General features: G+C 41.3%; 3 protein-coding genes across 3 annotated transcripts; 2 read left to right on the plus strand and 1 right to left on the minus strand.

The window, feature by feature from the left end:
- The first annotated feature begins 376 nt into the window (after positions 1-376).
- Positions 377-6,552, plus strand: LOC102714983 (succinate--CoA ligase [ADP-forming] subunit beta, mitochondrial). Its single transcript, XM_006647470.3, has 12 exons — positions 377-625; positions 775-885; positions 1,517-1,628; positions 2,205-2,269; positions 3,038-3,115; positions 3,830-3,904; positions 4,044-4,196; positions 4,292-4,426; positions 4,586-4,750; positions 4,919-5,041; positions 6,059-6,130; positions 6,232-6,552. Exons 1-12 carry the CDS (start codon positions 524-526, stop codon positions 6,307-6,309), a joined length of 1,269 nt encoding a protein of 422 aa, XP_006647533.1. The 5' UTR covers positions 377-523; the 3' UTR covers positions 6,310-6,552.
- Positions 6,553-10,236: 3,684 nt separating this feature from the next.
- LOC102712968 (long-chain-alcohol oxidase FAO2-like) lies at positions 10,237-15,426 on the minus strand. The gene is made up of 3 exons (XM_040521507.1): positions 14,977-15,426; positions 14,606-14,878; positions 10,237-12,372 (listed from the first exon to the last, which is right to left on the minus strand). Exons 1-3 carry the CDS (start codon positions 15,268-15,270, stop codon positions 10,591-10,593), a joined length of 2,349 nt encoding a protein of 782 aa, XP_040377441.1. The 5' UTR covers positions 15,271-15,426; the 3' UTR covers positions 10,237-10,590.
- A 5,294-nt stretch (positions 15,427-20,720) lies between these two features.
- LOC102715267 (casein kinase 1) lies at positions 20,721-26,840 on the plus strand. The gene is made up of 14 exons (XM_006647471.3): positions 20,721-21,473; positions 21,587-21,627; positions 22,749-22,818; positions 22,901-23,049; positions 23,196-23,291; positions 23,978-24,048; positions 24,556-24,617; positions 24,842-24,905; positions 24,996-25,080; positions 25,185-25,311; positions 25,401-25,462; positions 25,550-25,610; positions 25,708-25,841; positions 26,054-26,840. The coding sequence occupies exons 1-14, from the start codon at positions 21,398-21,400 to the stop codon at positions 26,345-26,347; spliced, it is 1,392 nt and encodes a 463-aa protein (XP_006647534.1). The 5' UTR covers positions 20,721-21,397; the 3' UTR covers positions 26,348-26,840.
- The last annotated feature ends 338 nt before the right edge of the window (positions 26,841-27,178 follow it).

The following is a 27,178-nucleotide window of genomic DNA, read 5'->3' on the forward strand; positions in this document are numbered from 1 at the left end:
CAATGTCCTGCCAACTGGGTTGGTTCGGCCCATGTAGGTGTACCAGAGGCTGAAAGTGCAAGTTGCAGTACCTGACCAGAGGTACGCTGCTTTCGGCAGTTTGGTTATGTGGTATAAAAATTAGAAAAATATATTATTCTAAATTTTTAAAACAATTTTTGTAAAATGTTTTTTAAAAAAAATACTGTCTAAGGTTGTAGGATGGGTGCTAATAAAAAACGAGCGAATTTAAAATGCCTACTACCATAACGTAAGAAGATGACATATGGACCCCACCAACTTGTCAGTGACGCAACCGCGATCCTACATGTCAGTCAAACGCGACGGCAGCGCGCGGTCTCCCCCGGTGCCCCTGCCTCCTCCCCCTCCTCCCCTGCGCCGCCGCCGCACCCTTTCGCAAGAAAGAAAAGGAGAAAAAGAATAAACGAGAGAAAAATCAAACCGCAGAGAGAGAGGAACGCGTGCCATCCTTCCGCGCTTGTAGGGTTTCCGGATCGGAGGAGCGCGCCACGCCGTCGCAACCATGGTTCGCGGATCGATCGGGAAGCTGGCCTCGCGCGCCCTCTCCGTCGCCGGGAAATGGCAGCACCAGCAGCTCCGCCGCCTCAACATCCACGAGTACCAGGTGCCTGCGCGGGCGCCCCTCCCCCTCAGATCCCGCTTGTTCCCGCACCATTTTGTTCGGTTTTTGTGGATTTTTTTTTGTTGTCGTTGTCTCGATTTGGGGGTTCGGGCTAACGTGCTAGGATTCGTGGATGTGTGTGGGTATCGCAGGGCGCGCAGTTGATGGGAAAGTACGGTATCAATGTTCCCAGGGGAGCGGCGGCGGGATCGGTGGAGGAGGTCAAAAACACCTTGAAGAACGTCTTCCCTAGCGAGAAGGAGGTGATGTTTCAGTTCCTTATCCTTTATTGTTCGTGCTGCAAATTTGAGACTGGCTGCTATTTTGATGGTATTAGGATACATATCGTATAGAGGATGTAGTTTACTTTCAATTTGTTTGCTTTTATATATATATATATATATATATATATATATATATATATATATATATATATATATATGATCATTTTAACTTTAGTGCTGTAGTGTGGATCTTTTCCAGAGTAGACGGTATATATCATGGTTGGTGCTCGTACTAATGGCAAAGTAACATAACTTGTATATTTCCACGAACTGAGTCACAGCATAGTTATCGGTGTTAGTAATTTTCATAATGCTGTTTGGTCTGTTAAACAACCATGTCTTCTAGAAAAATATAGCTTAGGTTATAGTCAATGTGGCGTGTAGGTTGCTATTAACTCATTTAGGGCGAAACTTTTTGCTTAGCACAAGCTAGTCTTGGGTATTCAAAATGTTTGTTATCCTGTATCAATATAAACGAGTCAGTAGATGGTGGGCTGGTTTACTCCAATATTAGATATAGCTGATTTTATCCCTAGCCTATTTCGTAGGATATGATACATTTATCATTGCATGAACTGCTATGTCGTTTAATTCAGTCACGCAATTGCAGATAGTTGTTAAGAGTCAAATCCTTGCTGGTGGCCGTGGACTGGGAACTTTCAAAAGTGGACTGCAGGGTGGCGTTCATATTGTTAAGGCGGAGGAAGCTGAAAGCCTTGCAGGTACGAGTTCATGTTGGACTTTGGAATATATTGAACTGCAGCTTGACAATTTTCTCCGAGTATGCATTTAGATGCTCTCTTTCTTTTTATTGCTTCAGATGAAAATGTGAAGTGTTTTAGAACTTTATACTTAACTGTTCCATGCACACTAGTCTATCCAGACAGTCTACACAGCCATTCTCGAGTGCAATTTATCTTTATTGCAGTGGTTTTGACAATTACATGTGTTATAATGAAGAATGTAAAGCAAAGATGATCTCATTATATGAAACCTGGCATCCTTAATACTACCTTCATATTTGAGTAAACCCACCTGTGATGGGTGATTTCTTTCTTGAATAGATTTATTAGTTCCATACCTTTGCTCCAGCTTGAGATTTGGTTGTTTGATCTTTGATGTTCTGGTTCTGTGTTTATCTGCCTTAATGCCTTTATTTGAAGTGTATGGCCTCTAAAGTGACATGCAATTCTCTCATTTTCTTCATAGTCATTTAACTAAGCTGTTTATCGTACATGCCATTTATGTATGTACAGTGTACTTCTACATATTGAGTGTTTATGTTGTCTCTTCTGCAGCAAAAATGCTTGACCAGATTCTGGTAACAAAACAAACTGGTCCACAAGGGAAGATTGTGAGCAAGGTTAGTTTTTAGCAATGTAAAGCCAACTTCTGCATCTGTATTTCGAATTTGAACTGCATTTGGCTTGCCATTTTGTTTTGCTACCACAGTTTCATTTGTTTTTTCCAGTGGTTTTAGAAAATACTGTTATTGTGTTTGCTTGATTATTTCTGTTGAGCTTTGAAATATGTCTGTGTAAGCCCAAAACATGATCAAACTCATAAATTCAATACCATTTAATGTACTTGCACTATGGCGGTGTTCTTTCTTATGGGATTTTTTGATTTTCTGGATTATCTGATTTTGTGATTGCTATTTGAGAGTATTAACGAGAATCAACTACTACAAAGTTGGAAAATTGATTTAGAAAGGTCAGCCGAGGGACTTTTATATAGGTGATATTTGCATGAAACACGCCATTTAGGAGCTTCAAAAGTGTGCCTGTGATAATCCATAATTGATAATGAGAAAAGAAACGGGGCCTACGCCAAATAAATGGAACAATTAGAATAGGCCATTGCACCATACTAGGTGCCTCTTCGATGCAGTCTGTGGCATGAATGCTATCCCTGAACTATTTCTTATGCCTAGTCAGAGTGGATCTTGCAGTTATTACTTTTTTGAATGCAAATGTAGATGCAATTTCATGGTGGTATCATCCTGCAGCTGTACATGACATTATTCCGTTTTCCTTCCTTTTCTTTTTGAAGCAAGCATCTTGTTTTTAATTGTCTATCGGCTGGAATCACTGAAAATTGATAAGTATTAAATTTGTTGGTTTTTTTGCAGGTTTACTTATGCGAGAAACTTTCACTTGTTAATGAGATGTACTTTGCCATCACCCTTGACAGGAATACTGCTGGTCCGGTATGTCATTGAACACAAGCAATTTTTTATGTTGCTTGTTTTTGCTTTTTATTATTTATTGATTTTGGTTCTATTTTTAACAAAATTTGTGCTAAATTTTATATTTCAAACCTTTCCTTTTCATGTATTTCTTGTAACCTAGGTCCTGATAATTTATGAGACTATGTACAGGAGTGGCAAGTACTCAAAATGTTTATTGAATTTTCACAAGAATGACAGTTAATTGTTTTACAACCATTGCTTAATTGTTTACCTAAAATTCTTACTGTATTACTCTTTTTGTGATATTTAAACTGGGAAGTTATGCATGAGCTGATGATGGTTCATGTAAATCTTTAGTCAACAAATAATGGGCTTCACAATTAGTAACAGATAATTGCATTAAAGTATGCAATAGATGGGGCATCCTTATAAAGATCAAGCATTCTAAGGCTTTGACACAACAATTTCTTTTCCACCTTTATATTGGTTTTGGTACTATAGACTATAAATTGGAATGATGTAATCAACCCTTTGAGTCTGATAGGTTTTGTGCTCACTTATGACTTCAGATTCATCATAATGTATTTTAATCATTTTGTTGCTATCATTTTGTTTTGCATGGATTACTTAAAGAACTAAACCATTAGGTAGCTAATATGCATGTTCCCCTATTTCAGATAGAAGCTCTTGACTCATTGCTGTAGTCTTACTGATTTTTATATTCATGTCCAGCTCATCATAGCGTGCAGCAAGGGAGGAACTAGCATTGAAGATCTTGCAGAGAAGTACCCTGATATGATCATCAAGGTCATATCTACTTCTTTAATATGACTTTGGAATCAAATGTGTCTGTTGACTACAGCTTTGTGTTCTTCTACATTATTTTTATTGTTCTTAGTTAAATCAATCATACATTGAAATTCAATTCAATTATCTGGATTGCCAGGTTCCTATTGATGTGTTCAAGGGAATCACAGATGATGATGCAGCTAAAGTTGTTGATGGTCTGGCACCAAAGACAGCTGACAGACAATCTTCTATAGAACAAATTAAGAAGCTATATGAACTGTTCTGCAAGTCTGATTGCACATTGCTGGAGGTAATCAACAGAAAATTGTATCTCATTTGCAGTGGTGTGCCTTAACCTGGCACTACTTGTGAGTTATGGCTAATTTGGACTCGTTATGTTGCTAGATAAATCCTCTTGCTGAGACATCTGACAACAAGCTGGTCGCTGCTGATGCAAAGTTGAACTTTGATGACAATGCTGCATTTAGGCAGAAAGAGATATTTGCCATGCGTGATACAACACAGGAAGACCCCAGAGAGGTATTTTGTTGCTTGCCAATTCTATTATCTCTCTATTTCTTTTTTCTTTACCCCTTGGGAGGATGACTTGCCTCTAAAGGGCTGTCATAGCTTTTGTCGTCCAACGGTGAGAGAATTGAAACTGAGGATCTTGTGAATGTATCTCTATTAACTTTACAGGTGGCTGCTGCCAAAGCTGATTTGAACTACATTGGACTTGATGGAGAAATTGGCTGCATGGTGAATGGTGCAGGATTGGCAATGGCTACAATGGACATTATTAAGTTGCATGGTGGTACACCAGCCAATTTTCTCGACGTAGGTGGAAGCGCGTCAGAGGGACAGGTATAAATGAGTTGAGGCTCATTCTTGTTTTAGCTAACATCTCATGTGAATTTCACCGCTGAAAGATATTCTATTTCTTGAAATCCATGCTAAACTATGGTTTTGTTTTTGCATGTTATGCTCTGCCAGTTTGGTCATGTATAAACATTTTATATAACTTGTTTTCAGGTTGTGGAAGCATTTAAGATTCTGACTTCAGATGATAGAGTGAAGGCTATTCTAGTGAACATTTTTGGGGGTATCATGAAATGTGATGTGATAGCAAGTGGAATAGTGAATGCAGCTAAACAGGTTTGTCTTCAAATTTCATATCTAGTTTTCATTGAATGACTAAAGCAGCTTATTGTGGTTCCCACTTGCTCCACGTTTATAAGTTACAATACCTATTTAGCGTATCTTTATTCCATGGTAACCTTTTCCATTAATCGTGAAAATTTTCTTATGAGATGGTTTGTGTTGCTTTAGTCATTGTAAAGACAGCTGTTATTTATGAAGGTACTAATGATATTATATCAAGTATAAGATTCGAGATCAACCCTACTACAGTTTCTAGTGGAATCTTTTGTGTTCCAGAACATTTACTCTTATATTTGTTTGAGAAACATTCTTTTAACAGCTAGTGCTCCTCAGGAATGTAATGATATTTAGTACAAAGGTTGTGTTCTTTCCCACTAGACTAGCAAAGTACCCATGCGTTGTAACGGTACATCAAATGTTTCATAGATTCTTTGAGAGGGGCAAACTTATATTCTGTAGATGAAATAAGATATTAATAACATGTAGAAAGATTATTTTTTAACACTAAAGGATATGAAGCAGTTGGTAAAAAAAACAAGATAGGTGTAGTATAGATTATTGCCTTCTTTTAAAGTAGTATAGATTATTCCTTGGCCACGTTTTTCGAACTGTTAAATGATGTGTAGAAGTTCATCATCTCACCTCTGTAGAGTAGATTTTCAATTTTATACTACCTACGTTTCACAATATAAGATTTTTTAATATTACCTAGATTCATATGGATGCTAATGAGTCTAGACATATATACAAACAATATACATTGATCAATAGATGAATCTAAGCATAACCAGAAAATCGTAAAATATAAAATGGATGGAGTAGTAGTTAATTTCATTGTTTGCACTATTAGAAAACTATCAAAAAATCAGATACTTTTTAATCTTTCATCAACCAAAAGAACACAACCAAAGTTATTTACTTGGCTTGATGTGTTTATTATCTTGCTGATCAATCTACGGTGCCATATAACTTCTCTGCACTGTATTGAATCATTTTCTCTTTGATCGTCAGGTTGACCTGAAGGTGCCTGTTGTTGTTCGGTTGGAAGGCACTAATGTAGACCAAGGGAAGAGGATTCTAAAGGTAAAAATTATTTGCATGCCTGCTATATTTGTAGTACTAGTATCTGCCAAGTCCTTCCATTGCTGGAAACTTTCATACCTGACTGGTATGTCATGTTGCAGGAAAGTGGAATGACTTTGATCACTGCAGAGGATCTGGATGATGCGGCTGAAAAAGCTGTAAAGGCGTCTGTCAAATAATTAATTATTTGTAGCATACCAATATGAAGTTTCTTTTTTTGCTGGCACAAGATGAGCGGTGCTCAAAAATATTGCAGGGGTCTGAAGTTGCGAACCCCATATCTTTTTGAAGTGGAATTAATGTGGCTTATTTCCCCTTGAAACGTCGTGATCTAGTGTTAATAAACCTGTCTGCATAAAACTGAGCAACCACTTCTTTTTTGCCAGAGTTAAAGCGGAATTCATCTGTTTTGCCTTGAGCAAGAGAGTACAGCTTACACTTTGCGTATGCACGATAACTGGTAGTCTAGCCTGTAACATCTTAGCTATGGGCTATGATTAGGCGATCGCATTACCTGAAATTTAACTGTATTTTGATACTATTATATCGTTGCATTATTCTATTCTAATGCCGAACTGTTGCAGCCACGTTGCCGGAAATTAAGATGAAAGTGTAGCCACGTTGTAGTAAGTATACTAATCTTGCGAGCGCTTGTGCGCCCGAAGTTGCCTTTTGAGAGCACTTGATTTGTTATGGCTTTTGTGAGCAAAATCGATCCTAGTATCCTGTGTTGAAAATATCAGAAATATTTGTGGTGAACATCTGCCTTAAATTTGGTAGGAGCTTCTGCACTACCTGTGGGGTAATTCTTTGGCTTTTAAAAGAAAAAAAACCAAATGGTATATATTTACAAATGGAAGATAATTTACGAATAAAACTTTTATATAGTGTTTTTAGCGATCTAAAAGCGATGGCTGGAAAATAAGCTATAATTAAAAAACCCTAAAATTTAACTATAAATTAAAGAGTGAAATTTAAATTTTGGTTTATAAGCGTAAGTTGAAAAAGAAAATAATAAGAGCAGAGGAGTCGGATAGGCTGGTACTGTGGTGTGAATTTGGTGCTTGCGACGCATTTGCTTCAAAGCTACCACTATGGTCTATGGCTGTGTTTTGCCAGATTGTTTATTACTACTAACTTTTACACTTGCTCTTTTTAACTGCTAAGCAGTGTTCTATAGCAAAAAAATTTTATATAGAAGTATATGATCGTGCATTTATAAAGTTGATTATTAATTTTATAGTAAGCTTAATATATCTATATATAGAGTTTTTATCAAAAATGAACGCAGACTAAATTATTTCGCCAATAGCACTAAATTATTTCGCCATTACTATCCTAATCCTTTAGACCTGTGAGGATGTGACATATGACAGAGCTCTGTCTTGCATTCGGCGCTCGCAGTGCCGTGAAGAGTCATTTGTGTTGCACTGTTTTGATATAAACTCCTGGTAGCTGCTATCAGGAGAATGACAGTTAGAATCTTTGGAAGGAAAAATCATGATATGATGCTGACCAGGGGTGATGGATTGGTTTTTTCAAGGGAAAAAAAAGAAAAATGGCATTTGTAAACGAAAAATAATTTGTGAATAAAATTTTTACATGTGTATTAAGGCTGGAAAATAAACTTCGATAAAACAACCCTAAAATCAACTCTAATTGCTAAAAATTTAAATTTAGTTATAAAAATAAGCAGAAGCGAAAAAATAGAGGTGAAAATGGAAGGGTAATGTACTACAGTTTGGTCATGTTTTGTCAATCCTATGATTTGAGAGGGTGATTGTTGAGTTTTTTATATAATAGGCAAACGTTATATTTAAAAAAATAATTTGTGAATACAACTTTTATATATCTATTTTTAGTGATCTAAAAGCCAAGACTAGAAAATAACTTATGTGAAAAAACCTCAAAACCAACTCTTTCAAGGTTAAAATTTTAAATTTTGGCTTATAAACGTATCGAGAAGGGAAAAGATAGAGTGTTAGTGTCATAGCAAATGATTGGTTAAGCATATTCTATCATAACACTGTTGTCATAGATATTATCGACTTTGAATTTGTTAGTACAAGTAAAGCTGACAGATTAGTGTAACTATACGAGCCAAATTATTATGAGAGCAATGACTAACATGATTTTCATAGAATTAATGAGCTACCACATAAGATAAAAAATGATATAACAAGTAAAAAAGAGGAGAAAACCATGTCTTGCATGAGACATACTTTATACATAACACCTTAGACATGTTGAGAGATATGTAACATTAAATTCATATATGAATTGATAATGTTTGTATTATAAAAATGATGTTCAATACTAATTTCTTTATAACGTGGAGCATATCAAAACCACGACCAGTGTCTTACATAAGGATTTTCATATTGTAAAATAAGAAAAAGCTGGTAGACAGTGTGCTGTGAGGGCATACTACATAGTATCCATCAGGCTCAGTGTAACACATTCTCTCTATTGTCGCGTGCTTCCCCCGCGAAGCTAACCGTGTCAACACAGTTGGGCCATGGATTCTAGCCAACTTGGCCTAGTGCTTCCTATCAAAAATCAAGTATGTATCACATGCGTGGTTCATGTGTGTTTTGTAAACGCAAATGCTAGAATAGGGTGAATCGCATGATGTTGGGGACATGACGGTTTTTTAATACTAGCACCGCTCAATCCGTTACATGGTTGGATTTTTGAATTCTTTTATATTTTTAATATATCTTTTTATTAGAATTAAGATATTTTAAGGTATCATTTATATTTTAAAGTATCATCCTTATACCGATGAGTACCATCGATACCATGTTAATATTAATGATTACTGATATTGGATCAACGGATATCACTTGGTATCAGTTGGTAACAATTAAGCATCAGCTGGTGCTAGTATGGTTGATATCGGTTAAATATTATGTTTAAACATTGTAGGAATTATTCCGTTCTAAAATGAGGTCTCTCACTATATTTTTATATTTGTATTGATACTAACGAATTACATATATGCACATAAAATATCTTATAATATAATATAGAATAACTATCCCTAAAAGTATAAAACATCTATAATATGGGAATTACTTAGTGCAGTATGCATCTGGTCAGATGAAGTGGCGGCTAAAGACGAAACACTACTGAGGATGATTGTGTGGTTTTTTATTAAAATCCAAAAGATATATTTGTAAACAAAAAATAATATGTGAATAAACTTTGATATGCATATTCTTAGCAAATCTAAAGTCAAGGGTAGAAACTAAATTTCGATAAAAATACTTTAAAATCAACTCTAAATGTAAGATTAAAAATTTAAATTTTGGCTTATAAAAATATAAACGAGTGAGGTTCTCGGCACCCATCCGTTCTTTAATGTTCTTGCGGTGACACTCTCTTTAGAGATGCGTAGGGCTGGCAATTGATTAGTACGGTTTATTCATTTCAATCTATTCGATTTTTTAATATTTCGGTTTTTGAATATTAAAAACCAAAATTTACACTGGAAAATTATTAACCGAACCTAAATAACTGAAGTATTTTAGTTAGGTTATTTCGGTCCTCGGTTAAAAACCAAAATTATTAACATATCTTTATAAGATTAATCGTTATAGTTTCATCAATAAAATGACAACAATAAGTTTAATACACCATGCATAATAGAATGATAGTTACATACTCACGGAAGGAAACCGATGAGTGGAGGTGGCAGCACATATTCACACTTGCCTATTGGATTATGCTGGACCACAACTTACGGAATACAGATTAGCGAGTTGTTAGTTCGGTTAATTTGGTGATTTTGTTTTTTAAAAATAAAAACAGATTAGAAAACCGAACTAACTAATCTTTAAAACCGATTTAAAAACCGAAAACCAAAATAATTGTATAAGTCGGTTGGTTTGGTTTCGGTTATCACGTTCGGTTTTCGATGAATATGTCCAGCCTAAATATGCGAGCCAAAGACTCAAGAGCTCACTCGCCTGTCTCCGGAAAGGCCGAAACACGCACCTTTCTGCCTGTAGCATGTGGAGCGCCAATAAAGGTGGTTTCCACGTCAATCTAAGATCCTGTTTGACAGGCACTCTATTCTCCAAAACTCTCTGCTCAATTAAATATTTTCTTGCGATCATTGTGCATCTCTAATGTGATGGAAAGATATGTTTGGGAATTGACTTAAAGAGTGACGAATATTAGATCGAATAATGTATAGTACTCCCACCTGCTAGTATGCAGGAAGCATCTCTTTGGTGTGGTGGCTTGTTTTATGGAGATAGTTACAGATTATAACCCACAACTTTGCACGACAAATGGCAACCACATTATTTTGTTCCATAGCAAATCAAACTACGAACCAAGCACACCGATTAATTTACAACAATGACGTGAATACGTGATGTTTTGGAACGTAAAATTTTACAGGAAATATACACCGAATCCAACCAAATTCCATCCAAACTTGTGGCTGAAATTCAAGTTTTTTTTAAAGTGGTTTTACCGGAGAGGGAGTCGGCGATGCCACTGGCGAGGCAGTAGGCGACGGACTGTATGGTGATCATGGGGTTGACGCCCAGTGCGGTGGGCAGCACGCTGCCGTCGCAGACGTACAGCCGCTCCGCCTCCCAGCTCTCGCCGCGGCCGTCGACGGCGCCGTCGCGCGCCGTGGCGCCCATCCGGCAGCTGCCCATGTTGTGCGCCGAGCAGAAGAGACTCCACGTCTCGCTCCTGGACTGCGGCCCGCGCACGACGGTGACGCCGTCGAGGAACTCCTCCAGCGCCGCCTCCGTCAGCCCCTCGCACCGCAGCCGCTGCCCGTCGCTCCGGTGCGTGCCCACCTCCGCCGCGCCGGCCGCGACCAGGACGCGCAGCGCGCGCCGCAGGCCCTCGCGCATGTCCTCCCTGTCGGCCTCGTCCAGCCGGTACGCGATCCGCCGCTCGCCGTGCACCGTGCCGGACCCGCGGTCCCTGACCAGGGAGAAGATGTGCACCGTCCGGCCGAACCTGAGCATCCGCTCCTTCATGTCCCGCCCGGAGACCCAGGGCATCTGCGTCGCCATGGCGGCCACGCCCAGCAGCGGCGTCTCGAGGATGGCCCGGTGCGGCCCGTCGCCGTCGCCGGCGCCGGAGGACTCCACCTTGTGCAGCGACGTGATGATGCCGCCCTCGTACGTCTTCCCTTTCAGGTCCGGCACCGTGGTGTCCGGGAAGTAGCCCCACGCAAAGGCGGTCGGGTGGAGGTGGAGGTTCTTGCCGATGTGCGGGTTGGTGAGCCCGCTCCGCTGCAGCAGCACCGGCGTGAGGAGCGAGCCGCCCGCCGACACGGTCACCTTGGCGCGCACCTCCAGCGTCCTCTTGATCGCCGGATTGGTGCTCCTGGCCACCACGCCGACGCACCGCTTACTCCTCGTGCCGCCGGCGCCGTGACAGCGCTCGAGCACCAGCTTCTCCGCCTTGCACCCCGTCAGGATCACCGCGCCGCGGCCCACCGCGTCGACCAGCCACGTCGTGTCCGTGCCGCGCTTGTCCCCGGTGCGGCAGCCGTAGCCGCAGCTGCCGCAGAAGTGGCCCTCCGACGAGTTCCTCGCCACCGCGTCGACCTTGTACCCGAGCTTCTCGCAGCCCTTGCGGAGGACCTTGTTCTGGAGCCCTTCCTCTTTGCACCCCGACGTCACGCCGAGCCGCTCGAACACCTTGTCCATGGCGGCGGCGTACTCCGAGCTCTCGAACAGCGGGAGCCCGTGCGCGGCCGCCCATTCCCTGCGCACGTGCTCGGGCGTCTTGAGGCAGGCCGACCAGTTCACGGCCGTGCCGCCGCCGACCGTGGAGCCGGCCAGGAGCAGCCCGCCGCCGTTCATCGTGCTGACGAACCCGCCGGACTCGTAGAGCTGGTTCATCGACGGGCCCTCGAAGGACGTGTAGTCCCGCGACGTGAAGTAGCTGCCTTTCTCAATGACCACCACCTTGTGTCCAGCCCCGGCGAGCACCGCGGCTGCCACGCCCCCGCCCGCGCCGGAGCCGACGATGACGACGTCGCACTCCACCTGGCACACGTTCCGCGCCGCGTCATCGGTCACCGTGAGGCCTTTATCGGCGAGCGACGCCGGGAGGGACGCGTCCGTCAGGTTGATGGTCTCGACGACGCCGTCGTCGAGAGGCCGCTTCGTCGCCTCCGGGCGCTCCTCCGCCGGCGGCTCGTCGGTCGGTGGGCTGTACCCGACCGCTCGCCAATGCGGGTTGTTCGAGCTCTCGTCAATCTGCGGGCGGTACACGCATAAGTGGTCAGATAAATTACATAAAAATGTTCTCTAAATTTAAATTATACTAAATATTTGACGTCCCAAAAAAAAATTGAAATGTTTATTAGTACTCTCTTCGTTTCACGTTTCATAACTTAAAATGTTGGTTTTTTTCTTAAAATGTTTAATTATTTGTTTTATTAAAAAATAATAAAAATATTATTTATTTTACATGTGACTTAGTTTATTATCAAAAGAATTTTAAACATAAGTTATCAATTTTTATATTTACGAATAGTTAAATACCATAAAAAAAATTAAACATATTACGTATAAAATAGAGGCAGTGGTACTTTTAAATAAGTACTGAGTAGCAGTCAAATTTGTACTGTTTTTAACATTGTCGAGCTAGAGGCCATGCACTGACCTCAGCAGAAAGTTTGGTGGGGGGTATCAAGCCGGGTGATTCACCTGCTCAGCATCAACTTTAACGTTTAAACAATTCTAAAATTCTTTAGTTTGCGCGTGATCCACGCTGAAGCCCTGTGGCCACCAGTACCACGCGACACGGCACCTCAGCATCGATCACTTCAGCGCTATGGCGTGGTACAAGGCTAATCATGCAGCAAGGGAAGCAACTTTTGACAACGCGATACCCACTCTAGAAGCTCGGACATAGCTAGCGGTACAATGGGTTGTACTGAAGGGGACCTCGCGTGTAGGAAGTAGTACTGTGCAGCTCAGCTACAGGGTTTTTTTGGAGAGCTTTTCCTAGCAGCGGTTTTTTCTCAAACGGTTCTTAGGTTCTGAGAATCTATAGTTACAGATTCTATAAAATAACTAAAAATCCAGAAGCTGGAGAAGCTAGGTTTAGGTGATTTTCTAGATTTTCAGAAGCTGACTATCAAGCGGCTACTTCTCAGAATCTAAAACTCCCCAAACATGCCCATAGTATCTCTCGGCTGTGCATTCCGGTCGTCCGTACGTCCAGAAGCAACCAAAAAATAATAATTCTATAGGTGGTGATTCTTTGATTTTTTTAATCAAACAATATATTTATAAATAAAAATAATTTACAAATAAAACGTTTATATATGTGTTCTTAATGATCTAGAATTTAAGATCGAAAAATAAATTATGATAAAAAATCTTACAATTCACTTCAAATTTAAAGTTAATATTTTAAATTTTATCTTATAAGTATAAGTGAAAAAAAAGTGAGGTTTAAATTAATAGTAATCTACATGGTCCCTAAAGAAAACTCCAACCTATAGCGTTGGCTGCAGCGATGCACGTACGGGTGCGCCACATGGTAGCTGCACCTGCAGCTCCAGTGTCGTCGCTCTGCCAGTAGTGCCCTTGCATTATTACCATCGGCACATCGTCGAGATGCGCATGTGGCGGAGGCGGCGGCCACGGCGTATTACGCCGAGACGAACGCCGCCGCCCTTCAGGCCCCACGCCCGCCCAAAAGGCCGGCCATGCGCACACCCCATTGACCCACGTATGCGCATGTGTATATATATACACCCAGAATTCTTTTCCATAACAGCTTGGACATGGTTGAGAGAATGACGTTTGAGTTCTGTTTTATTGAAAAGGATTTATGTAAGTATTCCGCTAATTTATCTGGTTATGAGTATTATAAATACCCTAAGCATGATTTATATTTTTATATTTACACTGAAGTTTTAAATAAGATCAAGTGCTATTTTAAAAATAAACAACATAGTTGCACCCTTGAGTTTAAAATTTGAACAATACACTGTTTTATTAATCTATTTTTAATTATAATTCTCTAATAAAAATATGTATAAATATAAATAAATGTTTACTATTATCAAAATACTCATTATGACCCATCGTCTATGCGTATTGTCATAACGTTTCAAACTAAATAATTTAGAAGTTATTAATAATTAAAGTTCTTTTTAAAAAATTAACCAAACACTTATTGAACTATAGAACGGATGAAGTTGTATACATTATTAGCCACCGAGGAAGCCCCGTGGCCATAAAAGCAAGTGTCGTTTTTGGACATGCAACTAATTAAATTCCTAGCTGCACCCTTGCTCGTGCCACTTTTGTGAATTAGTTACGGTCCGGCCCCACCCCCCAAACACGCATGCGTGCAGGCCCTTGCAAGACTCCCAAGTCTCCACGATAGAAAAAAAAGAAGAAAAGAGACCAAACGTACGTGCGTGCGTGCAGATAAAACGCGAGAATATTATCTACGTGAACTCGTACTTACCCAGGAGTAGAAGACGTACTGGCAGAAGACCTTGGCGACGAGGAAGAAGGTGCGCAGCGGCGGCAGCACGGTGAGGGCGCTCCACCGCCGGAGCGCGGCCTCCCGCCGCTCCAGCGGCATCTCCGCGAACCTGAGCACGAACGGCCACCTCCCCGACAGGCACCGCGCCCCGCAGAGCGCCAGCGTCCCCAGCCGCGTGCCCAGCAGCCACAGCACCGCCCGCACCAGCGCCAGCGCCTCCCGGAGGCACATCCTCGTCATCAGCTCCGCCACCTGCACGTACCACCACCCCCTCGCCGGTGAAGAATCGGTCGGTCTTAAGCTTAGCTATCTCGAACGCATGCATGCTTGGGCGTGTGTGTGGTACGAACCTCGTCGGGGACGGGCGGGTCGGCGGCGGAGGCCACGAGGAAGTCCCGGACGGCCTTGCCGTTGGAGACGTCGACGTCGCCGCCACCTCCTCCCCGGCCGCCGTGCCGTTCGTCCTCCAGGCAGCTGTCCGGCGGGAGCGAGGGCGCCACCGCGCCGCACACGGCGGCGAGCGCCAGCATCTGGGAGGCGGAGAAGCCGTGCGTGTACCGCCGCCCCTTCCCCGCCGCGCCTCCCCTCAGGAGAGGGTGGCCCTGCCGCCGCCGCCGCCGCTGCTTCTTGTCCTCCTCTCCCATGGCGCCCGGTAGTCGATCCGCAATGGAGCTTGGCTGCGTGGGCGGCGGCGGTTGAGGTGGGGGGTGTGCTTGCTACCGAGGCTTGGCTTATAATAGGATGGGCGCGCGCAGCCCCGCGAGTCAACGAAAGCTATAGTTTTTTTTTTTAACCGTCCCCGTCGTGGTCTGTGGAATTTCTTTTGTGGATAACAAATTTTCTTTTTGTGTGGATAACTGGATATAGTTTTTTTTATCTGGTAAACCTTTGCTTATGTGTCCCAGTATGCAGCAGGACGCAGTCCCCGTTTAAATGAGATATACTAAACAAACAAACAGGAAAAAAAAACTGAAGAAGCAGAAATCTAGAAGGGCGGCGGTGGCTGCTTCGCCGTCTAGTACGGTACCTCGATTCTTCTCACCGCATCACCGTCGTCGCGGCGTCACTGCACGCGAGCGCGCCGTCGGTTAAGATACGTGCCGTGCCGAGCCGTGGCTAGCTCCACCCGGCGCCAGCGGCACGGCACGGCACGGCCGGTTCAAACAGCAGCACGGATCGCCGGGGAAGGGGCGGCAAACAAACACCGTGTGTCACGCGTGCTTCGGTTTGTGTGCCCGGCTTGGGCAGTTTCGCGCGCGGTGGCTTCTTAAGCCATCTTTAATGCAAGTTTTATTCGTACGATTACCTAAAGTGACATGTCATCTAAAAAGTTTGAAACTAGGATGAAACATCCATCTCTCAATGCATAGTTTCATCTATTATTGTTTACTAGGTTACATGCAAGACACAAACTGTCTTGTTAACAGCGCATAGAAGGTTTCATTCCCATGAAACTCATTTCATCTCTCTCTTCATTAATATTTTGTCACATCATCAAAAATGCCTACATGACACCCTATTTATTGTCCATGAAACACCTATTGAGATTGGCCTTATTGTTTGGCTAAAAACAAGTTTTATATACCGGTATCTCGTGGTATTAAATCGTCTATGATTATTGGATCTAACAGTGCATATCCTACTCAGCTAGATCTAATGGTGAAAAACGATTTGGTATCTCGAGGTAACGGTGCCTCTAGATATTTTCTGTTGGACCGGAGCAAATCTCCCAAAACTCTATTGACGATTAAGGTTTTTTTGGATCCCAGGAATTTTACAAAATTTCCAGAGAAAATAGTTCAATTCCACCATTTTCCTTTTGAAAATCCTTCAAACCGAAGAGTCCTAAATAATAGTTATATATATATATGAAAATTAGATCCTACTACCAGATGTATCTACTCCCTACACGTCTATGATAAAAAACATTTTCATATCTGTTTCTGCTCCCACCCAACATAAAGTATAGACACTATTAAATCTCATGCAAATGATACAACTACATATATATATATATATATATTTTGTACTTTCTATTGGAAGAGAAAAGAAATATATATAGAAGTGTTTCTGCCCCTTAGACGTGAAGGGAGTAGCTACACTAGTAGGATAGAGGCTTTCCCCACACACACATATATATATATACATATATATATATATATACATATATATATATATATGTTACAGTTATTTATAAGGAAAATATTGAAAATAAATTATGAGAGGAATATACCGAATCAATCTGAATTTAAGCTCTAGAATTTAAAATTTAGCTGATAAACATAATTTTAAAAAATAGGATGGACTTAGAGACACCGGGGTTGATGGAGGCAGCCGGCATGGGAGTTGCAACAAGAAGAACCGATCGAGTGTGTGCTCTGGATCGTGCTGGCTCTTACCGATCGAGCTACCTCTGGTATACTGCGGTTAATCTGTCTCCCCGGTTGGTTCCTGCTTCTGTTGACAAATGCCAAGCCTATCTTTTGCCTATCTTTCCATCTAGAACCTCACTAATTATTCCTGTGATCATGTCGTCCTTGCTGTGAGGCTTGTTTAATTGCTTAATTTCTCTCTGTCCCTGGAATAACAAGGGGGATGTCTTAAGCCCACCCCTGCAACGTGTAGGAGATTCGATCTTCGATTTGCACCAGCTCCAGAATGATAACTGATGGCGGAAGAGTAGGTGTCGATGAATGCATTTTTTTTCTTTTATTATTACGTGGAACACACCCATGCATTAGACCTAAACACATCAAGTGACAGTGAATGTTGATATAGTTAACTGTAGTTATTAATTGTAGCTGGCTTGTGGGGTCGTACGAAGGTAAGTTGACTAGTCATATGTTGCTCTCGTGCTCCAAGCTCTAATTTTTATTTTTTTAAAAAATATATATTACTCCATCTATTTTATAATATAAGTTATTTTACCTCTTTTGTTCTAGACAAAGTTCTCTAATTTTGGTTAAGTTAATAGAAAAAAAAGTCAAAGTAACATCTAGAACATCAAATTAGTTTTATTAAACTCAATATAAAATATATATGAGGGCTCATTTGGATGGAAATTTTTCCAAAGGAATTTCTAAGGGATATTATTGACAAGAAACTTCTCCTTCCCTATCATTGGGATGGCTCAAATGGTTACGGAATCGAAGGAATATCTCATTTAGCACCATTTCCGTAGGAAAACCAAAGACAAAAGCGACATACTCATACTTAATAGATTTTTTTCCTATCTTTATGCTTATGCTTATACTTATAAGCTAAACTTTTTCTTGGATCCAACAACCGAAGTAAGGTCCTCGGCCCACCGTTCCGTCTTCCGCGTCCACTATGCCTTGGACCGTACAACTAAAGGGAAGTCCTTGGCCCGCCATTCCAACTTCCAAGCCCACTCCTCGAATTAAGGCAAAGAGATACTGGCCTCGTGTTAATGTGGCTGTGTCCCGGGGGCTGCCCCATACACATAGGCCGCGTTCGTCTCACATCTTCTGAACCCTAGATTCCCTCGTTTTTCACACGCACTCTTTCCGAACTGCTAAACGGTGTATTTTTTGCAAATTTTTCTATAGGAAAGTTGCTTTAAAAAATCATATTAACCTATTTTATATTTTTTAAATTAATAATTAATTAATCATGTGCTAATCTATTACTATGCTTTTCACGTCGGATAACTAATCTCCACCCACCCATAGCCGAATGCGGCCTATATAGTGGAACAAACCTAGGCATTGACGGGTAGGGTCTACTGAGTCGAACTATACTTCGTCTTCTAGGGTAGGCCTTGTGGCCAGCTAGGTTGGCCACCTTGGCATGACCTGATGCCCAGGGCTACTGTCGGTGAAATGGGTCTAGAGGTCTTCTTTCCCCCGAATAAGGTGCTTCGTGGCCCAACCTATCAGCTCGAGGGGTTCGGGACCCCGAGCGAGCTGGATCCCCGAGCCCCGACGCCTCTCATCTCTTCATGCTTCTCCAAAGGGAGGAGAGCGTGAAGACCTACAAGACTTATATCTTCAAGGTACCTATGCACAAAATGTCGGGTATTTCTTAATATCGGTATCTCCTCTAATGCCATGTCATTATGAACACAAGATATTGGTATCAATGACATATCCATAATGAACACAAGATTCACATATTTAAGGTGGCTTGGTAAGCCCTTGCCCCTTGAGGCTTAAAGTAGGGAGGAAGGGCCCGGGGGCTTGAACTGCTCGGGTCCCAACTCCACCCAATTCCTTATGCTTCCCCGTAGGTAGGGAGCATGTACACCTATGAGATATACATCTTTAAGGCACTGAAGCATGTTCATCCTGACACTGACATTTCCTCTGTGATAGTGTTGGTTCCAGAGCTCCAGTGCATCTGTGTGCATATATGAGGTGGCAACCACTACAGGGGCATGCATGGCCATGTTCGTCCCTACTCCCTAGGATAAGGCGGTGTGGCACATCTTTCGATGTCATTCAATGCTTGTCATTTCACTAATGCAGTGGACAAGACTTGGTGCGAGGACATGGGTTCACTCGAACATGTGTCGGCTGTTCTTGTGATTACCTGTCCTAGGTCCTACGCCACTATGCTAGGGAATCGTGAGCTGGCAAAACCTTCACCAGATTGTAAGGCGGTGGACAAGACCCCATGACAAGACGTGGGTTCACCGGGACAGGTGTCGACTGATCTTGTGCTCACCCGTCCTAAGACCCCATGCCACCACGCGTACCTTGAGTTGGCGAAGCGAAGGTATGTGCCGATGTTATTCCTCCTGACAAGGGAACAAGGACAAGACTAAACCTATCTTTTCTTAATGGGATAACTGGCATTGTAGGCTCCTCTTCGGGAATAAAAGGGATGCCATCGCTACGAGAAAAGGAAGAAAGAAAAGACAACCTCGACAAAGCAATACAAACCCTTGTATTCATCGTACCCCATAGTAAAAAAATAGTAGTAAGGTGTTACACAACCGGGTGGCCTGAACCTATATAATTCCTAGAGCGCTATCTTCGTTAGGCTGAACACATCGAAGCTCGACCTTCTAACAGTCCTGAGATCCATCTTTGAGTCTTCCCCGAGCAAATCCTTAAAAAAGTACATACTACCTCTTCAAGCAACATTTGGTCACACATATCAGCTCCTTGGCTGAACCTTTAAAAGGGGGGCTACCGCTTCCCCACTATAGGCTTGAAGTTACTCATAGGGGATGATGGTTTTCCGAATTGGAGAAGAAAGACAATCGATATATTTTAAAACAAAAAAAGGTTGTGAATAAAACTTTTATATATGTGTTCTTAGCATTATAAAAATAGAGGGTAACAAATAAACTACGATGTAAAAACCTAAAATTGACTTCAAATTTAAGAAAAAAATTAATTTTTTATTTATAACCATAAGCAAAGGCAAAAAGATAAGGGTGATATATTTCTAGTGATATATTGAAGAAGATATTTCTGATATGTCATGGTACTTTTATTCTGCTAACTTTTTCGATATGATATACCCATGGATGAGATTGGGTAAGCACCCTAGTAGTTCTATAATATTGTTGTGTACTCCTACTTAATTTAAATTGGCTTTATACATGCGTTTTATGCTGATTTTTTTCGTTGAATTTGTTTAAGTCCACCACACAAACATTTGCACCTTTGAACTACCGACATGGACATGCCTCCTAATTTCCTAAACACACCAACTCTCTTGGAAAATCCTCAACTATATATATATATATATATATATATATATATATATATATATATATATATATATATATATATATATATATATATATACCCTTGTAATGCAAGAGATTGACAAAATAAAACAATGTACAGACGAGAAAACAACAAGCAACAAATAGAGAGAAAAATATGCAAAAAAAGAAGAAGAGACAAACCAATACAGAAAGAAAACGCAGACAGTATCCACATATATAGTGGCGTGGAAGAAACCGGAGGGAGAAAAAAAAAACCTTACCTGCAAAATTACGCGTCCCACGGGCCGTCCGATTCTTCTTCCGGACGTTACTAGCCGTCGGATCCCTCAACCCGCGAAATGTCCTTCCACGTCGCTAGCCACACAAACAAAAACCAAAAAAAGAAAAAAAAAAAGAGAACGCGTCGTCCGCTCTCGGTCTCGTCTTCTCCTCGCCATAGTCGCCACGCCGCCGCCTCCACCCCACGAAATCCCGAGACGGCACGGCACGGGAGCGCGTCCTCCTCCCTCCCTACGCCGGCGGCCGGCCGGCCCCCCGCCTTCCTCCTCCTCCCGCCGCCGCGTCCTCCTCACCCCCATCTCCCTGCCGCCATCGCCCGCGTCCCCTCCTCTAGCAATAATAATAAAGAAAGGAAGGAAAAAAAAATCCACCGCCCTGCCCTACCCTACCCTATCTCCCCCTTCTATCCGTTGCCTTGGCCGCCCCCCTCCCCCTTCCGTTTCCCACATTTTCCGGCTCCCTCTATTCGCTCGGCGCGTCCACGAATCCGCCCCGGAGAAATTTCTCCCCAAGGAGGAGGAGGAGGAGGAGGAGGCGATCCCTAGGCTCGTCTCTGAATCCCGAGGCGTCGCGCTCGATCTGCCCCAGCGCCGTCAATCTTGGCCGTGGGGGGGGGGGTGCCGGTGGAGATCCTGGATCTCCCTTTGCTGGGTGTTCCGGCGGGGGGGCGCAAATCTTGCGGCTGCCGGGCAATGTGAGTGGGACTCTGGGCCGTAGGGGGAGGCGATTCGCGCGCGCGCGCTCCCGCATTCGGTGCTGAATCTCGCGGCGGGGTGGGTGCTGCAGCGATGGAGCACGTGATCGGAGGGAAGTTTAAGCTCGGGAGGAAGATTGGGAGCGGATCTTTTGGGGAGCTATACCTCGGTACGTTCCTCCGTTGGGTTCTTGGATCTCTCGTATTCCTTTTTTTTTTCCTGCGCTCTCTCTCTGTACTGTTTGTGATGTATTTGATTCATCATGGATCGATTTGATTTCAGGCGTGAACATACAGAGCGGCGAGGAGGTGGCCATCAAGTTGGTACGTGAAGATGATATATTTTATGATACACGCCTTTACATTTCAATTTTGTGTCGGCATTAGTTTCTTTTGTGCAGATGTTTTGATGCGAATGTATTGTTATCCTAGAAAAAGTTAGATTATCTGCTGTTCTATGACATAGAATTTGTGGTGCATCATAATCAGAAATTTGAATGACACTGCATGTATATGTACCTGTGAAAACGTTGACATGACCTCTTGCTTACCATCATGCTCCTTCATACAAGTAAAAGCCAGGTGTTCCTTTTATTTTGTTCTCCGACCTAACTGATCTATTAGAGATAATTCAGAATCAAGGAAGTAAGAAAAAATGAGGTGAAGATTTTGCAGCTTCCAGGTGGAACGGAACCTTGACATTCTTTAATCCTTTAACTTAGGTTCTGTGCCTGGTTTATGAGAGGACTTATACCAAAGCATGCGTAAATAACACGAGCCGACGCAACCCTTGTCATGTTATTATTTTGTCTTTTAACATAGCGATTGAGGATAACTGCATGAGATTCTGTTTCCATTCTGCAAGACCTACACAAAAATGTTTTCCTTTTGGGAAAACGTTTATGCCTTTTGGAATCCCCCATCCATGTTTTGGCTAGGTTGGATAGCTGTGAAGCATTGGTTGTTGTCTATTTCAATGTTTCAAAGAGCCATTCAATGAATCTCCTGATATTATTGCCAAGGTTCAGTGGTCAATACACTTCTTTTAGAGGCTTCTATTATTTCGATATGATAGCCAGTAGTTTGGTCACATCTACTTTAGAGGAAACCTTCCTTATAAGTTCACGTAGTAGCTAATTTTGTGTACCAACTTTTCCTTTCTAGCCATGAATGCTATTTTTGATAGCACAGCTAATAGTTAATCTCTGGTAGTTTATAAAAGAACCACTATGAAAATTGTAAGCCTGGAAGTGTTGGATTGCTTGCTTAAATGGTGCAAGGGTTGTGCTATGAAATGTTGGTAACAATGAAGTAAAAGGCATTGGGAACTTGGAAAGTATCTTTCTATAATGAAATGAATAGTCAATGTCAGTGCTGGTTACTTGTGCCTGCTGACACTGGGACAGACACAACCTAACCTTTTCTGCTATCTCAAATTTTGTTAGGAATCTGTAAAATCAAGGCATCCTCAGCTTCATTATGAGTCAAAACTGTACATGCTTCTGCAGGGGGGGAGTAAGTATAATACAAGAAATTGTTTATATTCAAATTACTTTGTTGAGTGATTTTAATTATATGTTTTGATTATAAATTTCAGCTGGAATTCCTCATCTGAAGTGGTTTGGAGTGGAGGGGGAGTACAATGTCATGGTTATTGATCTTCTTGGTCCAAGTCTAGAGGACTTATTCAACTTCTGCAATAGAAAGTTCTCCCTTAAAACAGTACTTATGCTTGCTGATCAGATGGTGGGTTTTTACTGAACTCTATTGTTTTGTCTGTTAATTTTAGTTTCCTGTAAAAATAAATTTCAATATATTAACGATAAAGGAAATTAAATTTCACGATTTTCTTCGTCTGATTTGACCACTAACTGCCTGTTGTTTCTATGCAGATTAACAGGGTAGAGTACATGCACACTAGGGGGTTTCTACATCGTGATATCAAGCCAGATAACTTCCTTATGGGTTTGGGCCGCAAAGCAAGCCAGGTTTGTCTCATTCATCTGCTGTTGCTGGTAGACATAATTTAATTATGTTTCTGTGCTATGGATGTTTTTGGTTGCTTGGTCATTGTATATAATTTTGTATTGACAGCATTTTGATTTGAGTATCTGGCTTGGTTGCTAAGTATCATCATTTTTTGTGCTGTGCTTGGTTGCTAAGTATCATCATTTTTTGTGCTGTGAAGTTTCACGGTTCATAAAAAACCAAAATTTGTCAACTGGCAGTAGTAGCTCAAACCATCGTCTCTAAGAGAGGCTATGATATTACCAACAACAGCTGTCAGCTATGCTCTGTGTGGTTGATGATTATACTAATTTCTTAATGGGGGAATTCTTTTGTATAATAATAAATTGAGAACTGACCTTTAGTTTTTTTTGTAGAAACCTTTTTTATGAATATAGAGATTTTAAACTGCTAACTGTGATTATTGATCTACCATACATTTTATTTTGTAAGAACATGAAGAAGGATAATTCATCTGTTTTCTCTTATTTGCGGATACTGTTACTCAGCATATGCTTATCAACTGCATTTCTAGTACTGCTGTTAACTGATGAGCGACTGCCTGCATTTACTTCATGTGTGATATATCTTGAAATGAATAGCATACTGAAATATGCACATCTTTTTGTAGACATTGTTGTGAGTGATCTTTACAATTCTATAACAGGTTTATGTTATTGACTACGGTCTTGCAAAGAAATACCGGGACCTCCAAACTCATAAGCATATACCTTACAGGTAATCAGAAATTCTTTTCTTGTAAATGTTCTGAAAGCATTTACATTGGCACTTGGAAGATTGTTGTAGTAGAGCACTCAGCTTATGAAAAATTATACTAAATTTTGTTGTTTTGGTAGCACCCTGTTTTTACCCAACACAGCTCAAAGTGCTTGATTTAGAATTTTCATTACCACAACTGTGCTTGGCACACTACTTTGTGGAGCACTGTAGATTGCCCACTCAATTTTGTTTCTCTTTTTTATTTCTTGAATTTCTGAGAAATGGTTGATGGTAAGGAGTAATGACAACAGCACTGCAACAACGTGATCAATGGTGATTGTTACAAATCATTTTCTATTATATTTAGTACTATATTGTGTGAACAGGCTCAGTAACATGGGTACTATCACTACTTCATTGTAGCAAAATGTTCCCAGTTTATCTACCAATATATTTCTATACATAATTATGCTTCACTCTTTTCTGGTGATATGAAACTTACATGTTTTTTCTTTCCGTCCATAGGGAGAACAAAAATCTCACAGGAACAGCACGCTATGCCAGTGTAAACACCCATCTTGGAGTAGGTGCGTGTCTTTGTCTGTTACTGATTTGCCCCTCATCAGAAGATATTTTTTTATTTACAAAGCTGAATACACACAAACTAATATGTATTTAGAGGTACAGTAACACTGAAAAGTTGTGAAGAATTGTAGCTCGTTTGAAACGATAAAGTTTAGCTTGCATAGTCAACCAGAAAGCACACTGACTGCAGGTATATGTGTTTTGCTATTCATGGTTTTCTTTACAGAACAAAGCAGGAGAGATGATTTAGAGTCTCTGGGCTACGTGCTGATGTATTTCTTAAGAGGAAGGTGAGACTTGTGCTTCTTTTCTAATTTTTCAATTTCCAGTTTGTTTGTGACAATACGTTTTGCTGATATATCTTATCTTGTCCATCTCAGCCTTCCTTGGCAAGGTCTAAAAGCTGGCACGAAAAAACAGAAATACGACAAAATTAGTGAAAAGAAAATGCTAACTCCAGTTGAGGTAATGAAGATTAGTTTTCATGGAAAAACAATCCTATGAAGAACATGGGATAATGTTTGATTAAAATAACTTAACCTTATCATGCTTTACACAACTTTGCATAGGTTCTCTGTAAATCTTATCCAACAGAGTTCATTTCATACTTCCATTACTGTCGATCTTTGCGATTTGAAGATAAACCGGACTATAGCTATTTGAAGAGACTTTTCCGAGATCTATTCATCCGTGAAGGTAGCCCAAATATAATACAATGAATTATCCTCCCTGCCCAATGGCCATGTCAATATACATCTTAAATGATTTCCTTTCAATCCACACAGGGTATCAGCTTGATTATATATTTGATTGGACGAAGCAAGGTTCAGAAAGTAGCAGATTGCGAGTATGTATGCTATTCCTTTTTCTAACTGTTTTTTTGTAGTGCAAGCATTACCATGCTAAATGTATACCATCTTTTCCTCGCTGACAGTCAAGTGGAAGGACAAGTGGGTTGGTGGGACCATCTGCAGAACGGACTGAGCGAGCTGCAGGTTTGTCAGTAGCATGTTTATATTAGAATTTCTGTGTAGGAAAATAAGTTTGGTGGGAAATAACAGGCTCATCCTTTTATTTTGGTTGTCTTGACAGCAAGACAGGATGTTCCTGATAGATTCTCTGGTACAGTTGATCCATTTGCTAGAAGAACAGGCTCTGGTTCTGGCCATTATGGAGAGCACACAAAGCACAGAAATATATTGGATTCATTTCTTGCACCCAAAACGGTAAGAAATTGCACAGAAATATATTGACCACCTTTCTAGCAGTATCCTAAGAAAAATAACTATAGGTCTTCTAGCAGGATAATGAGATGAATGTTTCTTAGTTAGCCCTGACCGTCTTTTTGGAGAGAATTTTTTTTTAAATTACACTGCCGTTGGTGATACTGGAACTATGGATTCTGGAAGGCTTATCTCACTTTTACCATGCATGCTAGGCTGTTGATTCAGATAAAAGAAGGCCCACATCATCATCTAGGAATGGGAGCACATCAAGGAAGGCTCTCTTGTCAAGCAGCAGACCAAGTTCGGGAGATCCTATTGATCCAAATCGCAGTAATCTAATTCCAACCAGCAGTGGCAGCAGCCGCCCTTCAACTATGCAGAGGCTTCACCAGTCAACTGGACTTGAGACTAGGTCCTCGCTTACCAAACCTGCAAGAAATGTCCATGATGATACCACTCTGAGGACCTTTGAACGTCTTTCAATCAGTGCTGACAGAAGGAAATAATATTTTGAAGAGCAAAAGATGTGTTAGTGGCTGCTCCAGTGAAGGCACTGGGGATTCATTGAGACGACAATTATTACTGATCAGCCAGTAAAACTATTACGTGCTACAGATGATGCTGAGATATGCTTAAAAGTGAAGTTTTCTCTCTGAATCTTAGCGCAAAAGATTGAGTACCGTTAATTCAAACGGTTAAAGAAAGCATTTTACATCCCATTCAGAAGAACCCGGACCAGCAACAGTGCTGATCCAATTAATGCTGATGTTGATCAAATATTTGTAGAAATGTTACCGAAATAAAGAAGTCCACTGTTAGCAAATTATGTATCACCTTTTCCTTCTGTGGACTGCAACTTGCACTTCTGCCATCACCCTAGATAATTTATACCCCTTTTCTGCCTAGTGTCATTCGGGTATCGCGTAATATTATGCCTTGAGAAATTCGAGATTATGTAATCGACGTTGATCTATCGTACGATCAGATATCGTTATTCAACTGGCAGTTGATGTTCTAATTATCATAATATTTGCCTCACTTTTTGACAACCGGTTCGCCTACTAACACATACTCGCAGTACTGCCTTGGGTGGTAACTGAATCATCTTTGTTCCAAAAATAACCGTATCGCCTCGCGACTATACATGGCTATATACAGCGGTAAAAGCTACTATGGCTGGGCTGAGAGCTGTTTGTGTTCTGTCGAATATTTCTCACTAATCTATTATAAAGTTTGCACTGAACTCGGTCAGGATTAAGTTGTGCGTGGGTTATGATCATTTTTTTGCTAGGTACTGCGCCAGATAATGTACTAAGTTAGTGACAAACTATTTGGGA

The sequence above is a fragment of the Oryza brachyantha genome, chromosome 2 (genome assembly GCF_000231095.2).
Source record: "Oryza brachyantha chromosome 2, ObraRS2, whole genome shotgun sequence".
In the NCBI taxonomy this organism is placed as follows: domain Eukaryota; kingdom Viridiplantae; phylum Streptophyta; class Magnoliopsida; order Poales; family Poaceae; genus Oryza; species Oryza brachyantha.